Below are 24,753 nucleotides of genomic sequence, written 5' to 3'. Positions count from 1 at the left end.
GCTGTCTCTCTCTGGGGTCTTAGATACCTGCCATGGCCAGGATAAAAACTAACTACACAACAGTAAATTGATTCAAACGTATTTATTAGTATTTTTACAGAGTCTAAGTTCACTAATAAGCCTGCACGCACGCTGGTGTAATGCGACACCAGGCCTGAGACCACACCGCGGGCCTGACTGTGAACCACTGTCCAGCAGGCACCTGTCTCATGTGGCAGCTTTCTGAGGGGTCCCAGGTGCAGTATCTCAGGCTGCTGGAGAGGAAAAAGGCCGTAAGGAAGACCTCTGGGTGCATGTGCCTGTGCCTGTGCCTGTGCCTGTGCTGTGCTGTGGATCAGCTGCCGCAGGGGTAGCTTCAGACCCTGGCTCTGACTTGGGAGTCCCAGAGAGCATTCTAGGAGCATTAAGATATGACCTAGGAGCCTGTGAGACAGGATAGGCCGGGCTGGGTTTCTGTGGCTTGAATGCTTGGATGAGAACCTCAGTTGTCAATCACACAACCGCAGAAAGACATCCGGAAGCCGGGCTTGGTACTGGGAACTGAGGAAGTGGCCCATGCCCGGGCTACAACTCTATCATCAGGTGCCCTGTGGCTTCCAGGTGGCTGTGGTGGTGACTCAGGAGTCCTGTCCTGTGCTGGCACTTCATACTGTTCAATGTCCTTTAAATATATCCGCAGGCTTTCTTCCGGGCACTCTAGCTCATACCCCTCCTTTCTTGCTCACCGGCGCTGGTTCAGACCTGTCAGGTTCTTGAGCTGATAAAGGGGTGGAAACAGAGAGAGTGCTAAGGCCTTGCCTTGCCCCAGGACTTCAGTGGGAGAGGTCAGGATTTTCAAGCAGCACACGTGGCTGGGGCCTGATGTCCCGGGGCCCAGGGAGTCAGCCAGTAAAAAACAAAGAGGTGGGCTATTTGGAATCAAGAGAATTGGATTGCACCGCTGTCAGTCTCACTACTAGTTTTCCAGTTCAAGGCTACAGAACTACTTGGGGTCAGGGATACACTGAAGAAGCGGCACAGGGCCAGAGTGGGATGGGGAGGGCAGGGATGAGCGGGGAAGTACCCACCGTCACTGCTGCACCCATGAGTCCTTGCACCAGTGCCTCTCCAGTGGACTTCACCTAGAAGGAGTCAGAGTCAGGTTCTCTTGGCCCCCACCACAGGCAAAGGTGAGACAGGTAGGGCAAACCAGCAGGCCTACTAGTCCCAGGTGGAGTCTAGAGCAGCGTTTTTCAACAGCTGTTCCACGGCACACTAGTGTGCCGCGAGATGTTGCCTGGTGTGCCGTAGGTGCAGACAAGACAAGAATTTTATAATTTTTCACTATTTTGTTTACTTAATATTTCATAATAAAGTAATTATAAAATACTTTCTTTGTGTTTATTTGATTCCTATTCAAGAGAATTACTTTATATATAGTCAATATAGGCACAGAGTTAAATTTTTTAACATTTTCTAATGGTGGTGTGCCTCGTGATTTTTTTCATGAAACAAGTGTGCCTTTGCCCAAAAAAGGTTGAAAAACACTGGTCTAGAGGGCTGTGACTGGAGGAAGAGCCTATGGACCACACAGCCCCAAACAGGCCAAGTGTGGCTCTTCGGAGAGGCTGCTATGAGGAAGAACCAGCCCAGCTCCCCGGGAAGGCCCTCAGGACTGTCAGCTGAGGCCAAGGGGAAGCAAGAGAGAGACAGTGCCCTGCTGTGCCCCGAGGAGGGTGTGCCTGGCGAGGCGGCTAGCACCATACCTGGTTGGCAGTGTGGCCCATGTTCATCGCATCGTTAATCCGGTTTTCCAAGAAGCGCCAAGTGTCCTCGAAGTCTGGGGAGGAGTCCTGCATCATCACCAGCTCGGTTGTGTTGTAGATGGCAGCCAGCACGGCCCGGCGGGTGTACCAGTTGAACTGCAAAGAAAACCACCCAGGCAGGCGGGTCAGCACTACTGCTGCGGCTGGGGGCGATGGGAGGGTGGTTTCTGCCAAAGCCCCAGGCACGCACGGGCTTCCTCCCGATTTCTTCTTTCCACCACGTGGCTGTACCTCAGAATGACCTAGGAGATTAAAATCGCAAGCTCCCAACCTGGCCGGATGGCTGTCGGTTGGAGCATCATCCCATGCACTAGAAGGTTGTGGGTTCAATTCTCAGTCAGGGCACATACCTAGGCTGTGGGTTTAATACCTGGTTCAAAGAGAGTACAGAAAGCAACTGATGTTTCTTTCTCACATCAATGTTTCTCTCTCTTGCCCACCCTCTCTCTCTTTCTAAAAATCAATAAATACATATCCTTGGATGAGGATTTTTAAATATTTTATTGATTTTTTTACAGAAAGGAAGGGAGAGGGATAGAGGTAGAAACATCGATGAGAGAGAAACATCAATCAGCTGCCTCCTGCACACCTTCCACTGGGGATGTGCCTGCAACCAAGGCACATGCCCTTGACCGGAATCGAATCTGGGACTTTTAAGCCCACAGGCTGACGCTCTATCCACTGAGCCAAACCAGTTAGGGCGGGATGAGGATTTTTAAAAAATGTTTTAAGCCGAGACCGGTTTGGCTCAATGGACAGAGCGTCGGCTTGGGGACTGAAGGGTCCCGGGTTCGATTCCGGTCAAGGGCATGTACCTTGGTTGCGGGCATATCCCCAGTAGGGGGTGTGCAAGAGGCAGCTGATCGATGACTCTCTCATCGATGTTTCTAACTCTCTATCTCCCTTCCTCTCTGTACAAAATCAATAAAATATATATTTAAAAAATGTTTTTAAAAAAGCAAGCCCCCAGACCCAACCTCTTAGCGTTCAGTCAGTGGGTCCGAAGTGCCAGGAGTCTGGAGGTTTACTAAGGATGCAGGTGACTTTGCTACATGTGGTCCCTTTGGAACTGCTGGTGAAGAGACTGAGTCTTAGGCCATCTAAGTGCTGGGGAGGCTCTGGGGTCAGCCAGGTATGAGCGAACTGTAGTGTGTTCCCCTGGGCACGGGACGGCTGAGAATCATGGACAGGCGAGAACAGCGAGGAAAAGCTGAAAGGTCAAGTCCTTCAGCGACGCCGACTTCCTGGGAAACTACTCTTCAGAGCACAGCTCCGCTGCTGTGTTTTATTCCTTTAATTTCTTTGCTTTCTAATTTCATGTTGCTATCATCTCCGTTGCTGGTATATTCCCGCAGGGGAAAGCTTATTAAAGCACTATGTTAGAACCGGGTGGGAGCATCTGTTTCCCCAGTCAGGATATCAATTTCTTTTTATATACGCTTTAAAAAACTTCCTCACAGAAATATAATAGCATTCACAAGTCACCTTCTTTCCTGGTGCCTGTTTAAAGGCTTATTGATTTCTTAGCAAAGCAGGCCAAGATGGGCTGGGGGTGGGAGTTTCTTTTTAAAGCAATGGTGTCTCCATGGCATTAAAAAAATCAGTCTCCTGAAAGTCACACTGAGAAATCCTGCTGTAGAATATAAATTTTAGGAGACGGGGCGGGGGTGGGGGGTGCATTATAAAAGAGCAGCCCAATCACAAGGCCCTCTGGCGTCTTTTGTCACCACTGCAGGCCGGAAGGAGGACCACTGGTTTGTGATAGAGTACTGGCTCCTGACTGAGGATGACCTGGATCCCACTGCGGCTGTTGAGGGCCTTCCCTCACACCTCAGCCTCTCTTTACCAGGAGGGGAATGGCACTGCAGACTCCTGGAGAGATTTGTGATCAAAGAAATGTCACAAACATGTTGAAGAAATGCTCAACCCAAGCTTTTCCCAGCATCCCGTGGGCCTGCAGAAACACTCACGTCAGTGGACTGGTCCCCAGCATAATGCCACATGTCGTCCACCATGTTGGTGAGCAGGCTCAGGCTGGCCGGGATGTTGTGAGGGAGCATGAGGATGCTGAGGGCCTGCGGGGAGAATGACAGGGGGAAGTAGGTACTGCACACGGGTGACAACAGCGCATGCATGGCTGGTGCCTTACCTCTCCACTGACCTATGTAGGGGGCTTGCCCAGCTCCCATTCTGAGCCCACCTTTCACCCCCTCCTGGTGGCTAACAACCCTGACCACAGCCGTTGGGAACCAGGGCCCATCCTATCCTCCTGGCCCAATCAGATCCTCCATCCCCAGCAGGTGGACTTGGGAATGCAGACAACAGAGGGTCAGGCCTGGTATCTCTGAATACTGAGAGTGAAGATGGGGAGGGCACATGGAGAAAGAAGCAGAGATAGGAAGGAAATCTGGGAGTGGTTTCTGGGTCCAAATTCTAGGTCACATTCCTCCTCTTGCCCTACTGCAGCCTCACTAAGTTCCTCCCCATGACCTTTTGTTCAACTCAAGTTGACCTGTTACTGAAAATAAATCCTTGAACTAACACAAGCAATTGCACAACCCAGACTCCTCCATCAGCAGACACCACCTCCTGACAGCACAAGGTCTTGCCACTTTGTCAACTGTGAAGTCCTTGGCCGGGGCCTCTGGGGTTTGGACAGAGAGGTCCTGGATTAGCTGGAGAGTGACCTCTTGGTAAAGGAGCCCAGGAGGCAGCCAGGCCTAATGCACTTGTTTTTATCCTTTCAACTGTGAGGTGTCTTTATCCCTTGAACACACCTGGCCTGGGCCTCACGTGCCTGTCCACTGACTGAAATGCCGTGTGCAATAGAGTCCCAGCGGGGTGGGGGACACCAGACGGCTGTGCGCTCCTCTGATGTGCTTCAACTTTACTTAACTGAGAGAGGGCCCACACTGTGATGTGCTTTGAAAGAGGAAAAAGGAAGCCTCAGAGAAGGGCAGAAAAGCCCTTGGAGGAAGTTCCAGTCCTCACGCATCACACTGACAACCTGAAAAGAAGGCCAGCCCCTGAGATCTGAGGCAACAGGCCTGTTCAGGACAATGGCCAACACAACCTGCTGACTTTTCTCACGTCCTTCACAGACTCCTCCTCACTGAAGACCTGCGGGCCCACTTGGGCCACCAAGGCCCCACTCAGGACTCGATCCGGTCCCAAGGCCACTCACATCTCCTGTGACAGAGACACAGATGCTCCACGGAACTCTCTAAATCTGAAACCTAGCTCTGCCGCGTGCCCGGAGCATCCCTGGGCCTGGGGAGGGGGGGCGGGGGGAGTCGGTGAGCTGAGGCCTGACGGCGCCCAGCGCTCCGAGGGGAAGGTGCTGGCAGTTCCCATCTGAAGACACTGCCACCCGGGGCCTGGCTTTGGACTGTACCCGCGGCCAGTGCTCAATGTACGGGATCAGCATCCTCAGTCTGGTCTCCACCGCGTCCCTCAGGAACTCGTCCGTCTTCCTCTTCCTGGAGGAGAGGAAAGAAGACACGCGTCTCTGGGTCAAAGGCACGGCTCGGTGCTGGCCTCGGGGGAATCAGGCGAGCTCCGGACGCTGGCCTGTCGACAGCTGTCCAGGCCAGGCGGCTGCCTGTCAGCCAGTCCCTGAAGCAGCAGCTGCTGAACGCCCCTCTTTTGGCTCTGCGTGGACTGGCCGCCTGGGGACAGCTGGTGGGGCCTGAGTCACTCGAGCCTTAGCTGCCACCCTGAGCGATAACGCCACAGCACTTACTCTGCCTGGCTCAGCTGGACCTGCTTCTGCTCCTCTTCCAGCACCTGGGTGAGCCGAGCATTGCACTGGGTCACAAAATGCAGGATGAGCTCACTGCCATCGTTCCCGAACATGTTGGCTGCTGCACTGGACAGGCCCAGAGACTGCAGAGGGAAGAACAGGACGGTGGCGGCAGGTGCGGTGGACATGTGTTGCCTGCTCGCCACTAGTGCCTCTTCTGGTAACCGCAGCTTCGTTTTCCATCCGTGAGACTTGAGTGAAGCTAACCACACGCCATCAAGCCCCTGGCGTGCTGCAAAGCATGGGGCACAGACCTGGACGGAGTTCACAGCGCTATCCCAAAGATGCGCACGTGAGCGATCTCAGGCCTGGAGAAACCGTCTCGGGACTTAGGCTAGGACCAATGGGAAAGAGCCCTCTTTCCACGGGGGGCTGCTGAGCCATCCCTAGTCCTGCACGGGGGGCCCCGGCTGAGAACGGAGCTCAGAGAGCAACGCGAAACAGTTATGCTGGAAAGAAAGGTCCCAGCCCCACAATCCAAGAATATTGTGCCCAACTACTTCCAGACTTCTCTGCTATTAAATGAGCCACAACACTCCTTCCTGCTTGAGCCAATCAGAGTGGAACTCTGACACTTGTAACCTGGAGTCCTGACATAAAAAGGGGCTGGGGAAGAACACTCATAACCCTTTCCCTTACCAATTCACTTAATTTATCTCCGGGAAATCGAGTCATTTAGTTGTTTAAAGAACAACAATAAGCCAAAACCGGTTTGGCTCAGTGGATAGAGCGTCGGTCTGCGGACTAAAAGGTCCCGGGTTCGATTCTGGTACCTTGGTTGCGGGCATATCCCCAGTAGGGGGTGTGCAAGAGGCAGCTGATCGATGACTCTCTCTCATTGATGTTTCTAACTCTCTATCTCTCTCCCTTCCTCTCTATAAGAAATCAATAAAATATATTAAAACAAAAAAACAAAAAAACAAAACACCCAGAGAATCCTACAGGGGTGAGGGGTTCCAAGCCAGGCTGTACTTTGGCTGATGTAACTCCCTCCCTGCTGATCTTGTCAGGCTGCCCGCCCTCACCTACACACACCTGGGCTCCTTCTGCAATCGCCTCTGCCGTCCACCCGTGGGCAGGCACGAACTCCAGGGCTGCTGTCAGGATGCGGTGCTGCAGCTGCTCCTCACTCTCATGGTCCTCCTCCTCATCGCCGGCCTGGTCTGTGTACCTGAGACCCAAATCCGAGGGAGACATGGGGACAGAGCCCTGCACACCGCATCTACTGCCTGCTGCCTCGAGTGCAAAACAGCCTGACCAGAACCCATAGCTGGCACATGTTGGGAGGACATTCACGTCACAATGCCAACCCAGTAAAACTTCTATCATCCTTCCCTTCCCGTATGCTCGCTGAGAGAAGGCGGCAGTGAGCGAGGAGGTCCTGCCATAAGGCACATGCTCCTGCAGCTCCCAGGATTCCCTGTTTCTAGCCCTCAGCACAGTTTCTCTATCTGTATTTGCACCAGACAGTAACACCTTGAGGTCTGAAACAATGGTCATATTATCCACAGGGTCTGGCACAAAGTATATCCTCAAAATAATAATTATTCAACTGAAAAGTATGTTAATCAGGAGACCAGAATAATGTCTGGGGATACTTTAATTTCAGAACTAGAGGAACTTCTCAGTGGTAGGATTAAGAAAAAATATCTAATGGAAATGGAAATTATGTTTCTAGAGGACAATTTGGCCCCACATATGTAACAAAATGCAACCTGTGCATATCCTTTGACTCAGTGCTCCCATTGCTGAGAGAATCACACACTTACCACATTATTTTTTCATACCAGTTAAGAAAATCTAAGTATCCTAATATATAAAGAGCCAGTGTCTGTAACATCTAAAATGACCGAGTGGACGACTGAATGCTAGGCTGTGCATGCAGTAGCCTTGTGTGGGTGGGGACTGGCGAGTGGGCTGAACTGCTGACCTCTCTGTCCTTCCTGGGTCTTGGGTGCCATAGCGACCCAGCACTGACTACGGCCGCCAAGGTGGGTGCGATGCGATTGGTTGGGGGGGCCCCACCATCACCCCACAATTGCCCCACAGAGGGAGGCCCAGACCACCAGCCAGGGGGTTCCGCAATCGCCCCAAAGGAGGCGGCCCAGGCTACCTGGTCGGCAGCAGTGGGCCGGGCCTCCTCCTGCGGGGTGATCAATTGTAGGGCTCCCAGACTGCGAGAGGGGCAGGCCGGGCTGAAGGTTCCCCCCAATCCCTCCCCTCTAAGTGGACGAATTTCATGCACTGGGTCTCTAGTTCATCAATAAAAGATAGGTTAAACAAACTTTGGTATCACCATTTGCTGGAATATTATGCAATTATTAAAATAGACTGTGAAAAGACATTAAAAATGTATATAGAGTGAAAAAACAGATTCTGAAAGAGCACATATAATATAATTAATCATTATTATTATTACTTTAAATCTGCACCCAAGGATGTTTGTATTGATTTGAGAGAGAGAGATAGGAAGGTAGATGGAGAGAGAGAAACATCAATGTGTGAGAGAAACATTGATAGCCTCCCATAGGTACATACCCTAATGAGGGATCGAACCAGCAGCCTGGGTATGTGCCTTGACTGGGAATTGAACCCTTAACCGTTTAATGCACAGGATGACACCTCAACCAACTGAGCCATAAAGGCCAGGGCTATAATTTATTGTTATTATATACATAAGTTTATATATGAAATATGCTTACAGAAACATCTAAAAAGATAGTAACAAAAATGTTGGCAGAGTTATTTCTGGATCTGTGATTTCCAGTAATTGTTGCGAACTTCTTTGTATTGTTTAGATGTTTTACAATGTACAGGCACCATTTTCATTAAAAACAGAGGAGATTCCTTTCCAAGACGTCTGATGCAAGGGGAGAAAGAAGAGAGAAGAGAGGAAGGAGAACAGATGTACCTAAGCACACACAGTGGCCAGAAATGGGTCGACAGGGTTTGGTGCCTACCTGGGGGGGGGACGAGAAGACTCTGCACTGGGTTCTTCTGACCCCTGCGTCTCAGAATGTTGCTGAGAAAAGGGAGGAGGCGGCTGGTGCTTCTGCTCATCTGAAGCCCTTAGCTGCAGAGCTGAAGCATGGAAAGCACGTGGCGCCAGGGCGGCCTGGCAGCGGGACACTGAAACAGAAACGGGACTGGTCAGTCAGGGACGCTTACCAGAGAAGACCCTTTGAGACATACGGTGGTACAAGGGATGGGGGAGGGAAAGAGGGCAAAGTCCCCTCCAGAACCACTTATCCAAGTGTTGGGTCTCAGACAAAATTCAGGGTCAACTGGCAACCTTCAGACATGACGTGGAGACAGAAGTCTGAGCCAGAAAACAGAAGGCCTGCTTCTAGGCCTGTTTCCATCACGTGCTAACTGCGTGGTAACGGGCAAGCCATTTCATCCCCGTGAGCGTGACTTTCAAGGAGGCAAATTCAGAGTAATGATCTCTACCACTTGCTCCATGGGAGCGGGCTGAAACATAAAGTGACAGTGACTTGAAAATATTTCATGTTTATATATCATGGTAGAGCGCTGGACTAGAAATGAGAAGGTCTGAGTACTGACCCCCAGTGCTTATATGATGCCTCAATTGGCTTTCTCATCTGCAATATTGCAACACCCCTGTCATTCGCATTAGGAAAGGGCTTTTGGAAAAGTACCACCTCATACTTTTTTCTTTCCCAACATTGTATTATAAAAAACTACAAGCATACTGACAAGCTGAAAGAACTGTGGCATGAATGCCCAATACCCACCTTCCAGATACTCTATATGTAGCCATCACAGCCTTTGTTAGCCCATTTTGTATTTCGACACATTTGTTGCAGACCTCAGGATCCTTCATCTCTAAACATTTCACCATGCCTCTATGAACTAGTTTAATATTTATTTTGTTCCTTTATGGAGCTACTTATAGACAATGAAATGCAAGTCTTAAACATGCCAATTCTGAATTTTGACAAATGCACACTCACATACCCTGAGCCTCTATTTAGAGATTATCACCTCCCCGGAAGTTCCCTTATGTTCCTTCCCAGTCATTCCTATCCACCCACAGTTCTGAATTTCTCAGTCTAGTTTGCCTGTCCTAGAATCTCATCCAAATACAATCATACAGCATGTCATTTTAATGTAAGACTTCTTTTGTTTAATATATTTTTTTAGACTGAGCTATGTTTTTTTTGTGTGTGTGTAAACCAATAGGTTGCTTTATACTGCTGAGAAGTATTCCATGAAGATACACTTCTGTGGATGGACATCTAGGCTGTTTCAGTGTTGGCTATTATCAGTCAAGTTGCTACGAACATATTTGTACAAACCTTGCTGTGGACCTACGCTTTCGCTCCTTCTGCGATTTGTAAATATTTGGGAGTGGATTTGCTGGGTCACAGGCACTACTTTCACTAATCGTATTTAGTTTGGAGTTTTGTATAAAAACAAAAAAAAGGGCATCATTAAAAAAAAAAAATCTATGAGCCCACTCAGGGAACAATGATTTAAAAAACACAGCCCCATATGTGTGAACACACCCGTATTTTAGTGTATGCATAGAAAAAAAATGGAGCGGATATTCATAATACTTTGAAAAGGACAAAGGAGGTTCCGAAGAATCTCCGAGGAGCCACTGTGATTTAGGAGATTTTTAGGGGAAATGCAGGAGAATGCTGATTATCTTATCAGCTATCTATTTTTGTTCGTGTGTCACATACATGAACACTAGGTATGGGGACATACCGGTTTTCCCTTTGTGCCAATGATCCAAAGTTTCCTTTTTTAAGAAACCGTTAAGAACTTGGATGTATAAAGGAAAATACTGATCCCATTGTGGCAAAGGTGGCACAAGGGCATCCCAGAACTATGGACGAGGTGGGCGATGACGGACAGGGCACGGTGGGCAAGGGGCTCTCCCTGGTTGTCTCCACCCCCGGCCCTCCGGGGTTCCCGGCCCTGGGCCTCCGCAAGGGGCTTCGGAGACCGGGGCAACCCACGAGCTGTGTGACCTTGGGCGCCCACAGCCCTCTCTGGGGCTTCGTCAAGCCCATTAAACGGGAGCGAGAGGCCCTGCTCCGCGGCTCTGGGCCCTCACATCTGTTGACCGGGGGCCGGAGCCAGCCAGACGCGGCCCGTTCCATCCCGGGACGCCGGCGGCCCCGCGCCCGTGCCCTTCACCTCACCTTGCTCGCGAGCCGCCGCCACGGCCTCTTCCGCCCCGCGCCCAGCCCAGGCCCGCCTCACGCCCCGTCCCCGCTGCCCCAGCCTCCCCTCCGCTCCCTGGCTCGGCCGCCCCCTCACCGGGCAGGCACCGCAGCTGCAGGAGCCTCCAGCCCGCTCGGCCGAACGCGCTGGACACCGCCGCCATCTTGGAAGCGGGCACGTCTCCGACGCCGGCGCAGCCACTTCCGCCCTCACGCCCCGAGGGAGCCTCCGCCTCTCGCGAGAAGCGCGTGTGCGCGGAGCCGGCGACTCGCGGAGGAGCGGGGAGGGCGTCCTGGGTACCAGGTAAGCGCTGGTCCGGCCGCGCCGAGAACACGACCTCCCCTCATCGTCCCCTCCCTGTCCATCCTCGCCCCCAGACCCTCCCAGTTCCTAGTCCCCGTCGTGTCCCTTGGAGGGAACTAGCCTTGGTCCGTGATCACCTCCCTGAGGACCATGGCGGGCTTTTGCCCTGAGAAGCGGGCGTGAGGGGCCGGACCGAGTTTGTCTGCCGCGGGCTCCTGGCGCTGTGGCTCTTGTCCTTCCTGGACTGCCTGCCTCGGGCCGAGGCCCCAGGGACGGGGCGATCGGGAGGGAGAGCCCGGGCTGGGGTCCGGGAGACCTGGGTCTGAGACCCACTTCTGCCCGAAGGCAGCTGTTTGTGACCTTGGGCCTCCGTTTTTGTTTTTGTTTTGTTTTTTTTTGGCCCCGTTCCTTCTCAAACTGAAGACGTTTCGGTCTTTGGGGGGAAACCCCAGGGTGTAATGTTGAGCCAGTGACTTTCCTGAACCTCTAAGGATGTCGAGTTGGTTATAATCAGATATTTCCCAAACTTGCCAGATGGGAAGAACCACATAGGATGCTCGCGGGTAAGTCGGGTGCCCAGGTCTCTCTCCTGGACATCCGGGACAGGTGGGTCCAGGCCAGGAGGCCTGTTTTACCAAAGGCCCCAGGTGACTTGTAGGATCTGCAGATTTGGAAAAGGCTGGTCGCACTCATTCAGAGTGCCAAGCCCTGGGTGACCCCGGGAGGTCATGGACCGGCCTCAAACAACTGTCCTTGTCAGAGAAGGGATTTCTGTTGTCGGAGAAGGCTTCATGTTAGTAGGATGCCGGGTGAAGGCGGTGGGATGACAGGAGCCACGCAGGTCGTTCTGACAGGTTTGTGTTTGCAGTTAGACCCTTCCTTGTCTTGGTATCTGCTTTGCACGCGCCTTACCAACCCGAGTCTTTTCTAATCACTTGGGTGTCCCCTGCTGAGCGCAGGCGAAGCCCTCCTAAGCCAAAACTGCCCCGATGTTAACCTTTCACACCCATATCTCGAGTTCCATAAAGCACTGCTTTGTGGTGGTGGTGGTGGTTTTATTCCGAGTTCTGTCCATTTCTCTTCAAATGAGCCTCTTCTGTGTGTGAACGTAAGAAACAGTCAAACCTGTGAAGAATTTGTGCGAGTTCATTTGAGCCAAACCGTTGACAGTTGCCCGGAAGCAGGCTCTCAATGGATTGAAGATAATCAGGGTTTCCCAGCTGGTTTTATACATTACAGTGAAACCCATCGGTGATAGATTAGGGAGGGGGCGGGAGGAAGCACAGCCGGGAAACCTCTGGAATTGGATAAAAAGTAAAGTGATAGACACACTTTTACTTCCGATAGTTAACAGTCTACAACTATCACGATACAACGATAACGAGGGGATTTGTGGTCTCTGTGCTTTGAGGGGTCTGGAAAAAGGGAAATCACTGTGTTTTTTGCAAAGACATGTTATTCTAGATACAGACTGGCTTAGTTAAGGTGAAGGTTAACCTTTGCTAGGGAAAAATGCTGCCTTAGCACATTGACTACCCACAGTAAACTGCTGTTAGTTTTAAAAAGTTTTCATCTCAGACCATCCTCTGTGGTTACTTTAGGTCTCCGAATTTGCAAGGCCACCTCGCGGGCGTCCCCGAAGCTTGTCCAGGTTTAGTGTGTGGCCCCTTTTCGTCGACATGTGCATATTCTAGGGCTTGTAACCCTTAACTCTTGACACACACCTAATTCCCTGGTGTCTATCTTCCATTTCCCTTTGAGTTTCCTGTTTCCTTGCTGATTATCCTCTTTTTTTTTTTTTTTGTTCTGTGTGTGTGTGTATTTATGAGCATTGCTCAGTTCATTTTAATTAAAATTTTCTTTTCTGGTGACTGTCAGGATTCCCAGGTGGTTTTTGTTGTTGTTTTTGTTGTAATCTTCACCAGAGGATACTTTTCCATTGATTTTTTTAGAGTGGGGGAGAGAGAGAGAGAGAGAGAGAGAGAGAGAGAGAGAGAGAGAAAAAGAGAGAGAGAGAGAGGGAGGGAGGGAGGGAGGGAGGGAGGGAGGGAGGGAGGGGGACATCGATGTGAGAAAGACACATTGATTGTTTGCCTCCCCCAGGCACCCTGACCAGGGCTGGGGATTGAACGTGCAACCCAGGTAGGTGCCCTTGACCGAAATCAAACCTGGGACCCTTCAGTCCTCTATCCACTGAACCATACTGGCTAAGGTTTTTCTTCTTCTTTTTTAAAAATATTGTTTTTATTGATTTCTGACAGCGAGTGAGAGAGAGAGAGAGAGAAACATTAGTGACGAGAGAGAATCATTGATCCTGCATGCCCCTCACTGGGGATTGAGCCCACAATCCCGGCAGGTGACCTCCTGGTTCATAGGTCAACATTCAGCCAATGAGCCACACCTCTTGGGAAGGATTTTCAGGTTTTTTTAATGCACCTGACTTAAAAGGATTTCATTTTTGGTTTGAACTGATACCCAAACATCAATCTTAGTTTTTTCTATTGGCCCCGTCCCTCCTTAAGAGAAGACAAATGCCTCAAGATTTTATGTTAACTTGGTACCTTAAAAATAAACAAGTTTGCCGAAGTCAGTTTGGCTCAGTGGATAGAGCGTTGGCCTGCGGACTGAAAGGTCCCAGATTCAATTCCGGCCAAGGGCATATACCTTGGTTGCCAGCACATCCCCAGGAGGGGGTGTGCAGCAGGCAGCTGATTGATGTTTCTCTCTCATCGATGTTTCTAGCTCTCTCCCTCTCCCTTCCTCTCTGTAAAAAAATCAATAAGATATATTGTAAAAAAATAAGCAAGTGTATCTCCAGAAGTTATTCTGAGACATCTGCTGTCACTGCCACGGGCATGTGTGTGCAGCAGTTGGAGTTGGAGAGGTGGTTAACAAAGACATCCAGGGCTGTGACAGTGACGTTACCTCTAACGGGACAGGTGGAGCTCTGCGGTTTGCCAACCACTGCTTTAGGATAAGCTCCTTTAGGAAGTGAGCAGCAAAATCAGAGTGCTGGAGCAGTGAAGGATGACTGGCTAACCTGGGCCTGTTTTGGGAGCAGAGGAACAAATCATTTGAAGTCAACATTTTTATTTTTTTTATTTTTTTAATATATTTTATTAATTTTTTTTTTTTACAGAGAGGAAGGGAGAGGGAGGGAGCTAGAAACATCGATGAGAGAGAAACATCAATCAGCTGCCTCCTGCACATCCCCCACTGGGGATGTGCCCGCAACCAAGGTACATGCCCTTGACCGGAATCGAACCTGGGACCCTTGTGTCTACAGGCTGACGCTCTGTCCACTGAGCCAAACCAGTTAGGGCTGAAGTCAACATTTTTAAAGAAGGAAGAACGTATGGGCATGGCTTAAATTCCGTCCCAGAGTGCCCGTGGTGGTGTAATTGTCACTTAGCCACCTCTGCAGAGACAGTGATTCAGCATCAAACCGATTCACCCTGCTGTCCCCACAACAGCTTCTGTCCTGATGTCATTTGTTGGAGCTATTTTACGTCGGAAACTTTGTGGCATTAATATTGAAGGAAGAAAGAAAGGAGGAACTGAGCAGAGTGCTATCTCCTGACCCGATTTCATTCTATACTCGCCTGAGTATCAAGTGGGAGAGAAAGCTGACCCCACGCGGGGAAATTTCCATAGGATGGAAGCCCTGGCTTTACGGTCAGACGGACATGGATTCAAACCCCAGCTCTTACTTCATCCACACAACACTTACTGGTGGGCAAAGCCAGTGGCCTCAGTTCCCTGGCTGTAAAATGGGAATCATTCATAGGTCAAGGTGGTTCTGAGATTCAATTGAGATAATGTATGTAAACTGTTTTTAAACACTCGGGCTAATACTAAATGTTAAAGGCATAGTAGATACTATTGATCACTGATACATTGATCCTATTTTGCTGAAAGGGAAAATACTCAGTTTGCAAAACTTAATAACTTGTCTCTTTGTTTATTTTTTATTGTCGGGAGGTGGGGGAGAGGGGAGGGAAAAGAGGAGAGAGGAAGGGAGGGGAGAAGGGGGAGGAGGGAGGAGGAGGAGGAGCAATAACTTGTCTCTTTAAAAACACACACACACATTAAGCTTGTGGTTGGGTTGTCTGCCAATTTATTTGCCTTTCTTGCTGAGTCATACTTCTGCCTAATTAGTGTCCCGCCTGTTATATATTCTGGTCAAGCTGAGCTGTTTCGTATCAGAGAGGAAATAACTTTCTGCCTTCAAGCTCCTTCCTTGACTGCCAAGTCAGAGTGCTTCGAGGAAGCCACCTGCTTTTGGGTACGTGGGTTATGAAACCTTGGTGTAATGGGCTCGTTCATTTATTCACACATATTGACAGGACGGTGCTCTCATTGATCCGCATTCCTGGTCAGAATTAGGCTGTGATTCTAACCATACTCGATGGTGCCTCGTGGGTGAAATTGTGCTTTCGTCTCCACTAAGTCCTGATTCTCCTTTCTCCCGATGGTTTTAGGTGTGCAGCGCAGCAGGGATGGCAGACTTCGGGGTTTCAGCTGGCCAGTGTGTGGCGGTGGTCTGGGATAGGCCCTCCCCGCCGGAGGCTCTGAAAGACCTGGCGGAAAAGCTCCAGGCGTCGGCCGGCAGTGAGGGCCGAGTGTCCGTGGAAAACATCCACCAGCTGTTGCAGTGTAAGTGCCGACCCGCGTTGTCCACAGGGTCAGGGAGGGAGGGGGGAACTTCCACGGGAGGCGCGGCATTTCTGATAAGATAACGGAGTGTTTGTTTTTGGTGGCACCTGGTGGCAGGGGCCTGTGGACTCAGGAGTGTGGTTGATTTGTATCAGCATATTCTTGATTCTTTATTAGCTATGCCACTTCCTCGACCCCCCCCCCTTTTTTTTAATATGTTTTATTGATTTTCTACAGAGAGGAAGAGAGAGGGATAGAGAGCTAGAAACATCGATGACAGAGAAACGTCGATCACCTGCCTCCTGCACACCCTCACCGGGGGATGTGCCCGCAACCAATGTACATGCCCTTGACCGGAATCGAACCTGGGACCTTTCAGTCCGCAGACCGACGTTCTATCCACTGAGCCAAACCGGTTTCGGCCTCCTTTTTTTTAAAAAAAAAAAGCCTACTCTTCAGCTTCCTCTTCAACTTCTTCCCATGAGCGTATCTAAGGATGTGAAAGCCTGGGGGAGAGCAGGGCAGCACGTCCTTACTAGAAACGGTGGTCTAATCGCATTTGCGGAACGGGTGGGTGTGCGTTCCGCAGGCCTGGGCGTAGCCTTGGGGACTCGGAGGGCTTGGGAGATGGCTTCCGGGGTCCAGGGGCTTCTGACAACAGTTTTCCTCCTTTTCAGCCGCGCACAAAGAATCTAGCTTTGACGTGATTCTAGCGGGTGCAGTTCCTGGAAGCTGCACTCTGCACAGTGCCGAGGCTCTGGCCGAGATGGCGCGGATCCTCCGGCCTGGGGGCCGTCTTTTGCTGAAGGAGCCAGTAGAGACGGCTGCGGGTAAGGAAACCTTCACCTGATAGGTTGCATCTGTACCTGTGCTGGCTGCATCTCTCTGAGCAGGAGATGCCATTGGGATATCGTTATTACAGCTCACCTTATCGTTAGAGATACATTATTGTAAAAATCCGGAGCAACACGTCTGAAGAAATGTGTGATCCCTCACCCAGTGGGTAGTAACATACAAGGAAACTGCCCATGTGAACATGGCTGGGCCCTTCCACAGGTGAACGAACGGTTAACCTGTGCCATGTCTTTACCATGGAAAACCATGCGGCAGTAAAAAGGAACAAGCTTCATAGGTGCAACACCTTGGTGAATCCCAAGGGAATCACGCTGAGGGAAAAAGCCAGTCTCAAAAGGTCACATGCTGTCTGATTTCGCTCAGACAACATTCCTGAAATACAGAGTTACGGGTGAGGGAGAACCAATGGGTGACTGCCTGGGAGGTGGGGTGTGAGGCGGTAGAGGGCTAGCACGGGAGCTCCTATGGTCAGAGAACATTCTATATCTTGATTATGGTCATTGATGACCTTAAGCTACACGTGTGCTAAGATTGCCTAGAACCACACACACATACGCACACGCACACGTACGTGCATATAAATCTGGTGAAATTTGGATAATTTTGTGGACTATCAATGTCGGCTTCCTGGTCTTCATATTGTATTAGAATTGTGTAAGATGTTACCGTGGGGGAAGCGAGGTTGAAGGGTCCTTGAGACATCCCTGAGCTTTTTAAACATCCTGTGCATCCATAGTTAGAGTTGCAATATAGTGACTGGAAATGTGGGAGCGATGAGGTAATTATGGATTCCTGGGAAACTGTGATGGAACTCAGGAAATAAAAACCTCTCTTTTTTGTCCAACTGGTAAAGTGTCAACGAGTTATTCAATTCTGAATTGTAGCATTTTTTAACCAGACTTTCCATCACAGTGTGATGACTTATTTCACCATAGAAATGAAAATATTTTGAAGTGTATGAAGATGTTTATGTGGAGATATAAAAACGTTGCCGGGAATGTAGACCTTGGGTGTCTTTTGCCAGAAGTATAAAAAGAGAACACGGTACTTGTTACGTTAGAGTTTCTAAGCCTCTTTCTAATCAGTATCTAACAACCCTGAAAGGCTTGGTATTTCTAAGAAGCAGAGAGCTATAAGAAACAGTAATAGGATTACTGTCTAAAACTTAAGAGTACTGGTAAGAGAATTTTGAATAACCAAGTCAAATTAAAATGCCACCAAAATGTAGATACATTAAACAGAAACGGTTATTATTGTTTTAATGCCCAGTGACCCAAACAGGATAGAGCCTTTCTTATTTTTCCTGCTTTGACCTATAAAGCTGTTGATTGGGGTTTTCCTCTTGGCAGTTAAGGACAGCAAAGTGAAGACGGCATCTAAGCTGTGTTCGGCCCTGACTCTGTCTGGTCTTGTGGAAGTAAAAGAGGTATGTTGGCAGACAGCCTTCTTTGTGGGAACTTAACCCTGGGTCACTAACGTAGTGCATATATCTTCATAGACAATACAGAGAGGACCGGGGAAATACCAACCCTGCAGGGGAGACTAGGAAATGAGTGGAGAAGTGCTTTGCATGTGAGATACCAGGACAGAACCTCTGGGAGTCTCCCCTGAAGAGGCTCAGCGGGGGCCCAGGAGGTGGGGGCATATTCTGGTCTCGGTGTGGTTAGCGGTGCTGACCACTGAGCGGGCAGAGCGGAGCACAGGTCTCTTAGGGGACGCCGGTCCTGGGCCCCAGGGCAGGGCAGTACCGAGACCATCCTCAGATATTTGGTGGGCGGCTGGTGTAGGTTGGAGGGGAAATCCCATTTTTGACAGTCCAGTAGAAATATTTTAATTAAATAGAGGTGTTTATATTTCTATATCCTCCAATGTTAAAATTTTCTTATGTGTGAGGTAAGAATAATATAGTGAGAGCCATTATACCACTGATTTGCTACATGACCTTAATTTATTCATGCCCACTCTTTATTTTTCTTTATCTTTTAAGGTTTTTTGGTTTTTATTCTAAAATAAGGAATGCTCACAAAAATTCAGTTAATGCTGAAGAATATTGAATTTGAAGTGATGACATCCCAGTCCTTGCTCACACTTCTCTCCCCAGGGGAAACTATTTTTTATGTATTTGCAGCTACACACACACACACACACATCATTATTTAATGTCAGTAAGGTCATATGTATACATTGTTAGGTCACTAGCTTTTTGGACATTTACCCATCTCAGTATATCATCCCCTGTGGGTATTCATGATGTAACAATAGTCAGTTGCTACAGGTGGGCTGTGATTCATTTAACCATTCTATAATTGTTAGACACAAGGCTGTTATTGTTTTAATGACTCAGCACCCCCACCCATTTTTTCACTTTTACTGTCTGCTGCTACTTCCCAAGGCACATAGAAAGCAATTCCCTCCCACTGTGGTTCTTTTCCTCTCAGGATCTAAATTTCATGTCTATGGTGGGCCTGCTTCCCCGCTACAGGCTTAGATCCTATTCAACAGGCCATGTCTGACTCATCTTCACAGTCATCACCCAGCCCTCACAATGAATCGCACAGTGCCTAATGCCTGATAGACAGATATTTGATAATGCTTTAAAACTTCACAAAGTTTTAAAACAAAGTAAAATAGGCTCCAAGTAAAAACGTAGACAAAAGTTACACTCTAGGGTTATGATCAGTGAGAAACTGATGTGAGCATGAGGTGATGTCTGTTACTTCCGCTGTTATCCTGTGTACTCCTTAAAACAGCGGTCACCAACCGGTGTTCCATGGACCACTGGTGGCCCCTGAGGTCCAAAAGGTTGGCGACCGCTGACTTAAAACACAGAAATTAGGATTTGATACTCATATACTGGTAGGCGGGCTTAGATCATCATTTTGTAGAAGGAGTGTGGACTGATCCTTTTGATGTCTTGAATTCCAGCTGCATCGAGAGTCCTTGAGCCCTGAGGAGTTACGATCTGTCCAAGAACATCTGGGCTACCATAGTGACAGTTTGGTCTCTGTGCAAATCACAGGCAAAAAACCCAACTTTGAAGTGGGTTCTTCTAGTCAACTTAAGCTTTCTACTGCCAAGAAGTCTGCTCCTACAGGTAAGACTGGACGTTCTTGTCGGAATAGGCCTGAAGGACACATTAGAAATGGAGCCAGAGATCTGAATGGCATGATAGGTTTTTAGAGGATTAGTCCTCCCTTAATTTCTGTCATTTCCGGAAATGAAGGAAGGACTAATTCTCTAAAAATGGAAGAATGCTTAGTGACTAGTGTCCTAGGCATTTTCAGATTGCAATAGAACTAACGCATAGATATTAGTTCAGCCCTTCTGAACTGGAGGACACTGAGGCCTCCAGATTTTATTATGTTGTTTTCTTATTAATTTCAGAGAGAGATAGAAATGCCAGTGATGAGAGAGAATCATCAACAGCTACCTCTTGCACTCCCGTTACTGGGGATTGAGCCCACAACCTGGACATGTCCCCTGACAGGGAATCAAACCATGACCACCTGGTTCATAGGTTGATGATCAACCACTGGACCACACCGGCTGGGCGAGGCCTCCTCTCCGGATTTTAGAGGCCTGAGTCACAGAGCTTAGTCAGTGAAGTCTTTCCAGGTGCCAGAATTTTGAGATTTATCCTCAGAAGACCTCATGGTGGTGTCATGATAGTTAGGAGTGCCCTGAGCCTCTTCCCATATGTCCTCTGCCTTTGTGCCAATAATGTTAGCTTTTCTTCCTTTGAGGGTCCTAAGACACTTGTAAAAACATTTCTTCTGCTCAGAAAATTACCCTCCCCACCCTACTTTGCATTTCCTGTCGCTGTTTTTTAATGCCCAGGTTGAGAAAATTGTCCCAGCTCTGAAGTGTGCAAAGATGTAAAGGTCCAGTCGCACTGCTCTGTTTTGACTGCCCAGCTTACACCTTCAAGAAACCCTTGGAAATTCTAACCTTTGGGTTCATAGTCCCGAGGGGTGGGAACAGCTTAGATGAGCAGTTTGCCCTGTGGAAGGTCCGAGCATGCAGTTGTGGCAGTGATCACTAGGGGGTGCTCTTACCCCAGGCCCATTGGAGAACAGGCCTCAGACTGAATTGGGATCTCAGCCCTTTTCTGGCCCTTCCTTGGGCTCTCCTGTCCTGTAGAGAACTCAGGAAGTGTGAGGTATCTTAAATCACCTACAGTAGCTGTACAGAGTACCATTAGCCCGTGTTCCGAGGATGGAAACTAAGATAAAGAGGAGAAAGCAAGGTGGAGTGGAAGTAAAAGCATTAGACAGAATCACACTTGTGGCTTTGTGTAACTGGCCTATGTGTCCAAACCTGCTTTCTGTCTATCTATACAGTTAGGATGACAGATGCTTACCTCCTAAGGTCATTAGCAGGATTAAATGAGATGATGTATGCGAAATGCGTCATACAATGTCAGGTACAGCGCAAGTGTTTTAAAAAGGGTGGCTACTGTGACTATCACGGTGATCGGCCAAGGTCCTGCCTTTTGTAAGTGGTAGAGCTGGGCCTTGAACCCGTGTTCTCTGCTCAGTCTCAATAGGAAGCGCTTAGGTTTGCTTGTAGTTTGCCTAAGGCTTCTTGGTAGAGCTCTTTTTCTCTCTCTTATTGGTTGGACTCAGTGAAGCCTGCTGTGGACCCGGCAGCTGCCAAACTCTGGACCCTGTCGGCCAATGACATGGAGGATGAGAGCATGGTGAGTCGGCACCTGGGCACTGGTGGCTTTCCTCTAGGCCCCTGTTGGCGATGAGTGTTTCTGGTTTGGAGTGGCCTCTCTGGACTTGTGGGCGGGAAGGTATGGAAAGCCCAGCACCGAGGCTGTGCCTGTCACCGGCATTTCTGCATCAGAGGGAACCTTTGCATTTCTTTTCGGCATCTTTTCCCCAGATTTTCACGTTCTTACTTCAGCTGATACATTGGAGACGCTCGTGGGCATGTGCAAACCTGAAAAGCGTTGTCAGCTGAAATGTTTTTATTGGCTCTTTTGGGCAAGTCACTGGCACTCACTGTCTTCAGAGCAGTGCTTCTCCGTCTGTGACCGGTGCTTTCTCATTTAATCTTCAATCACCTGCGATGGGTGTACAGAGTACCATTTACCCATGTTCTGAGGATAGAGGTTGTTCACTTCTCCAACTACTCAAGTTAGAGTGACAAGCAACGTAGGTTATGGTTTGTGCCCGCATAGAACTTCCAGGTTACCTGTCCACATGTTTATCAAAGCAGTACACAGCATATGTATCATATTGGCCCTTTTCTCTGGAATTCCAGAGAAAATATTTTATTCCCCTTTTCACCTGACAGGCCTTCTTATACAGGGTGTCCCAAAAATGTGTCCACACACACTGAATAATTATGAAGGCAGTGTTTATTGAAATACATTCCTTTCTCATTTACCAGCTATCAGCTGTTCCCAGTGTAAATCGGCTCCAGTCCCCTCACAGCCTTGCGCACGTCACTTCACTGTGGTGCTCAGCTCGGACATGAGCATCCACCCGAAGGAGCATGGCGGGTGCCTGCCTACACAGGCGGTAACCCTGCTGCCTCCGACTGCGGCCACCTCCGCCTCTCCTTAGCAGACAGTGTGGCCGTGTCACTAACTGCCTCCAACACTCCCCAGGATCTCATCGACTCCGATGAGCTGCTGGATCCTGAGGATTTGAAGAAACCGGATCCAGCTTCCCTGCGGGCCCCTTCATGCGGAGAAGGGAAGAAGAGGAAGGCCTGTAAGAACTGGTGAGTGCTGCCCGCAGCAGGTGTCTCTGCAGTCAGTGCTCTGCTGTAATTCAAGCAAACCAGTCTTCCTGCAGGTGCATTTTAAAGAATAGTAAAATGAACCAGAGACATTACTGGGACTTTAACAGCCACCTCTGCATGTGGGGATTGAGTCCACAATCCAGGCATGTGCCCTGACTGGGAATCATACTGGTTCATAGGTTGATGCTTAACCAGTTTTCACATGTAGGTGGATAGTTTACCTACATGTGACTCTCCAAACAATAAATTACTTAGTTGTGAAGAGCTGAGGAGTAAGCGCAGACTGAGCAGACAAGGAAGGATGGACATCCCATATCTATGCAGGCTCCCGGGGAAGGACCAGATGGATAGGGTCCTCTGCTCTGGCTCCTTTGGGAATCTCGCAGAGTAGCTGCCGGGAAGTCAGTGGGAAGGTCTGAGGAGGAAAGTCCGCATACATTTGGAACTGCCAGGATTTGGGTTTCTGGGTGGTGGCCAGTCTCACTCACCAGCTCCTGATTCCCCAGCACGTGTGGCCTTGCCGAAGAACTGGAAAAGGAGAATTCCCAGGCACAGACCAGCTCTCAACCCAAATCAGCTTGTGGAAACGTAAGTATCATTGCTTAGTATTCCCCAGATCCTTAGTGGTATCGAGCGCCATCCTGAACTCCACACAGACTGGCTCCCGCTGTAAGGAACTTCCTGCCCCATAGTTCAGTCATTGGTGAATAAGTGAGAACACGTATGTAGGTCTTCATGGGGAAGCAAGGTGATCGCTTCAGAGAGGGAGGGTTAGCATGCTCATGCCCAGAAGGGGGGCTCTTGGTTCTTATTTTTGTTCCTTCTGACTTCCTGCTGGGCCTGAGGTTATTCGGCCCTTTGGCTGAGCTTAGCTGGTACCTGAATGCTGAGAATACAGAAATATGGCCCCAGGAGCTTCTCTAGGTCTTTGTTCTCAGAGGAGCAGAGATCCTTACAACTCCTAGTGCCTGGGCCCCCAGGGGACCTCCAGATGCACCCACCCCGCCATTCCCTCCAGCCACGGTGGCCATACCATGAAATCAGGGTTCCGGTGCAGTCCCTGTCCCTGGCGTAAGCTTCCCGTAGGATGGGCTCTCCAGTGCATCACAGTCTGTTGTTGTATCTGTCACGTCCGCAGTGCTACCTGGGCGACGCTTTCCGCTGTGCCAGCTGCCCCTACCTCGGCATGCCCGCCTTCCAGCCCGGCGAGCAGGTGCTCCTGAGCAGCAGCAACCTCAGCGACGCCTAGGAGGGACCCGAGGACACCGCTCCTCCGGCCACTGCTGCCTCGGACCCGGCTCTGCATCCGCTCAGAAACCCGTTTGCAGGGAGGGGGCTCAGGCAGAGTGAAGCTGGCTGTGAGGGGCGGGGGTGTGGAGTGCTGCTGTGGATCAAAAGACTGAGGTGCCCTGGGCCGGTCCCCGGGCGGGCCGGTTTCTTCATAGGCTAGGGAACTGGGACGTGCTGGAGAGGTCCCCTCCCAGGGTCAGCGGGCTGATCATAACACTCCGCGCCCAGACTCCCCGAGTATTCACTCTGACAGGGCCCTGCCCCTACTCTGCGCCCCGCGGGGGGCCGCCGCGTGTCTTACAGAGCTGGTGGCTCACTCAGTGTGCAGCTCCCAGTGACATGAGTCAAGTGATTCATCACCTCAGGGCACCCAGGGAGTCACTCAGGGGTTGCTGTGATCATAGTCCCTGTACCCAGCCACCCCCACCCGTGTTTTCCTGTGTTGCACCTGTGTTCTGTTCATCTGCAGTTCCTATTAAACTCGTGTACTTCCACGGATCAGTTGTGAAGAGGGTGTGTGTGTGTGTGTGTGTCTGACAGCCGTGCAAACTCAACTTGCACCACAGGACTTCTGTTTTGGAGACTTGGTGTCCCGCACGGTGGGACTGGGCCTTCTGGGGACCGGGCCGCTCTGTCTCCTTTAGAGGAGGAAACAGGACAGAAAGCTGAACCCACAGCTCACCTCTGAGCAGGAGACCCTTCTCATTACCGCCCCGCAGACTTGGCGTGCATCTCGCTGATAGTTGGGAGGAGTGTGTGGGTCAGAGAGACCTGGGTTTTTCTATCTTACCACTAAATAAAAGTGTTCTTTGGAATTAGTGCTCACAGCTTGCTTTTGCTTCTCGCCCCTTAGCCCCCCACGCCCGGTGGACGCCTGCCCTTGCGTTTGAGCGGGGCCTGTAAGCATGATGGGCCCTCACTGCTATGGCGGGGTCGCATTATGTGGCGGAAGTGAGGGGGTTTGCAGTCATGAAGTCCCTAAGGGACCATCGGGGAAAGGGGGGGTATCCTGGGTGGGCCTGGCCTGAGGGCTGGTCCTTTAGAAGAACCGGAGGACAGTGTTTCTCTGGCCTCCAGTGCCGTGATGTG

General features: G+C 50.0%; 2 protein-coding genes across 4 annotated transcripts; one reads left to right on the top strand and one right to left on the bottom strand.

Annotated features, from left to right (window-relative positions):
• Nucleotides 1–67: 67 nt before the first annotated feature.
• On the bottom strand, nucleotides 68–11,040 carry COQ9 (coenzyme Q9). 2 transcript variants are annotated; one of them, XR_014792928.1, is made up of 9 exons: nucleotides 10,900–11,040; nucleotides 8,568–8,736; nucleotides 6,643–6,778; nucleotides 5,548–5,690; nucleotides 5,200–5,284; nucleotides 3,776–3,880; nucleotides 1,528–1,901; nucleotides 1,068–1,217; nucleotides 68–757 (listed from the first exon to the last, which is right to left on the bottom strand). XR_014792928.1 is itself a non-coding variant. In XM_084861297.1 (9 exons), the coding sequence occupies exons 1-9, from the start codon at nucleotides 10,964–10,966 to the stop codon at nucleotides 722–724; spliced, it is 951 nt and encodes a 316-aa protein (XP_084717423.1). In that variant the 5' UTR covers nucleotides 10,967–11,040; the 3' UTR covers nucleotides 68–721. The 2 variants fall into 2 exon arrangements, 1 of the variants encoding a protein (XP_084717423.1); XM_084861297.1 differs by having other exon boundaries at nucleotides 1,068–1,121; nucleotides 1,746–1,901.
• A 23-nt stretch (nucleotides 11,041–11,063) lies between these two features.
• CIAPIN1 (cytokine induced apoptosis inhibitor 1) lies at nucleotides 11,064–24,487 on the top strand. 2 transcript variants are annotated; one of them, XM_084861287.1, is made up of 9 exons: nucleotides 11,064–11,106; nucleotides 15,596–15,762; nucleotides 16,440–16,592; nucleotides 17,967–18,043; nucleotides 19,543–19,711; nucleotides 21,243–21,316; nucleotides 22,238–22,353; nucleotides 22,881–22,962; nucleotides 23,513–24,487. In XM_084861287.1, exons 2-9 carry the CDS (start codon nucleotides 15,606–15,608, stop codon nucleotides 23,621–23,623), a joined length of 939 nt encoding a protein of 312 aa, XP_084717413.1. In that variant the 5' UTR covers nucleotides 11,064–11,106; nucleotides 15,596–15,605; the 3' UTR covers nucleotides 23,624–24,487. The 2 variants fall into 2 exon arrangements, with proteins under 2 accessions (XP_084717413.1, XP_084717412.1); XM_084861286.1 differs by lacking the exon at nucleotides 11,064–11,106 and adding an exon at nucleotides 15,299–15,391 and having other exon boundaries at nucleotides 15,588–15,762.
• Nucleotides 24,488–24,753: the final 266 nt, after the last annotated feature.

This window comes from Pipistrellus hanaki, assembly GCF_964339955.1.
Source record: "Pipistrellus hanaki genome assembly, chromosome: 15".
NCBI classification, from domain to species: Eukaryota; Metazoa; Chordata; class Mammalia; order Chiroptera; family Vespertilionidae; genus Pipistrellus; species Pipistrellus hanaki.
The sequence above is the reverse complement of the archived record's forward strand: the minus strand, read 5'-3'. Positions and strand labels throughout refer to the sequence as shown.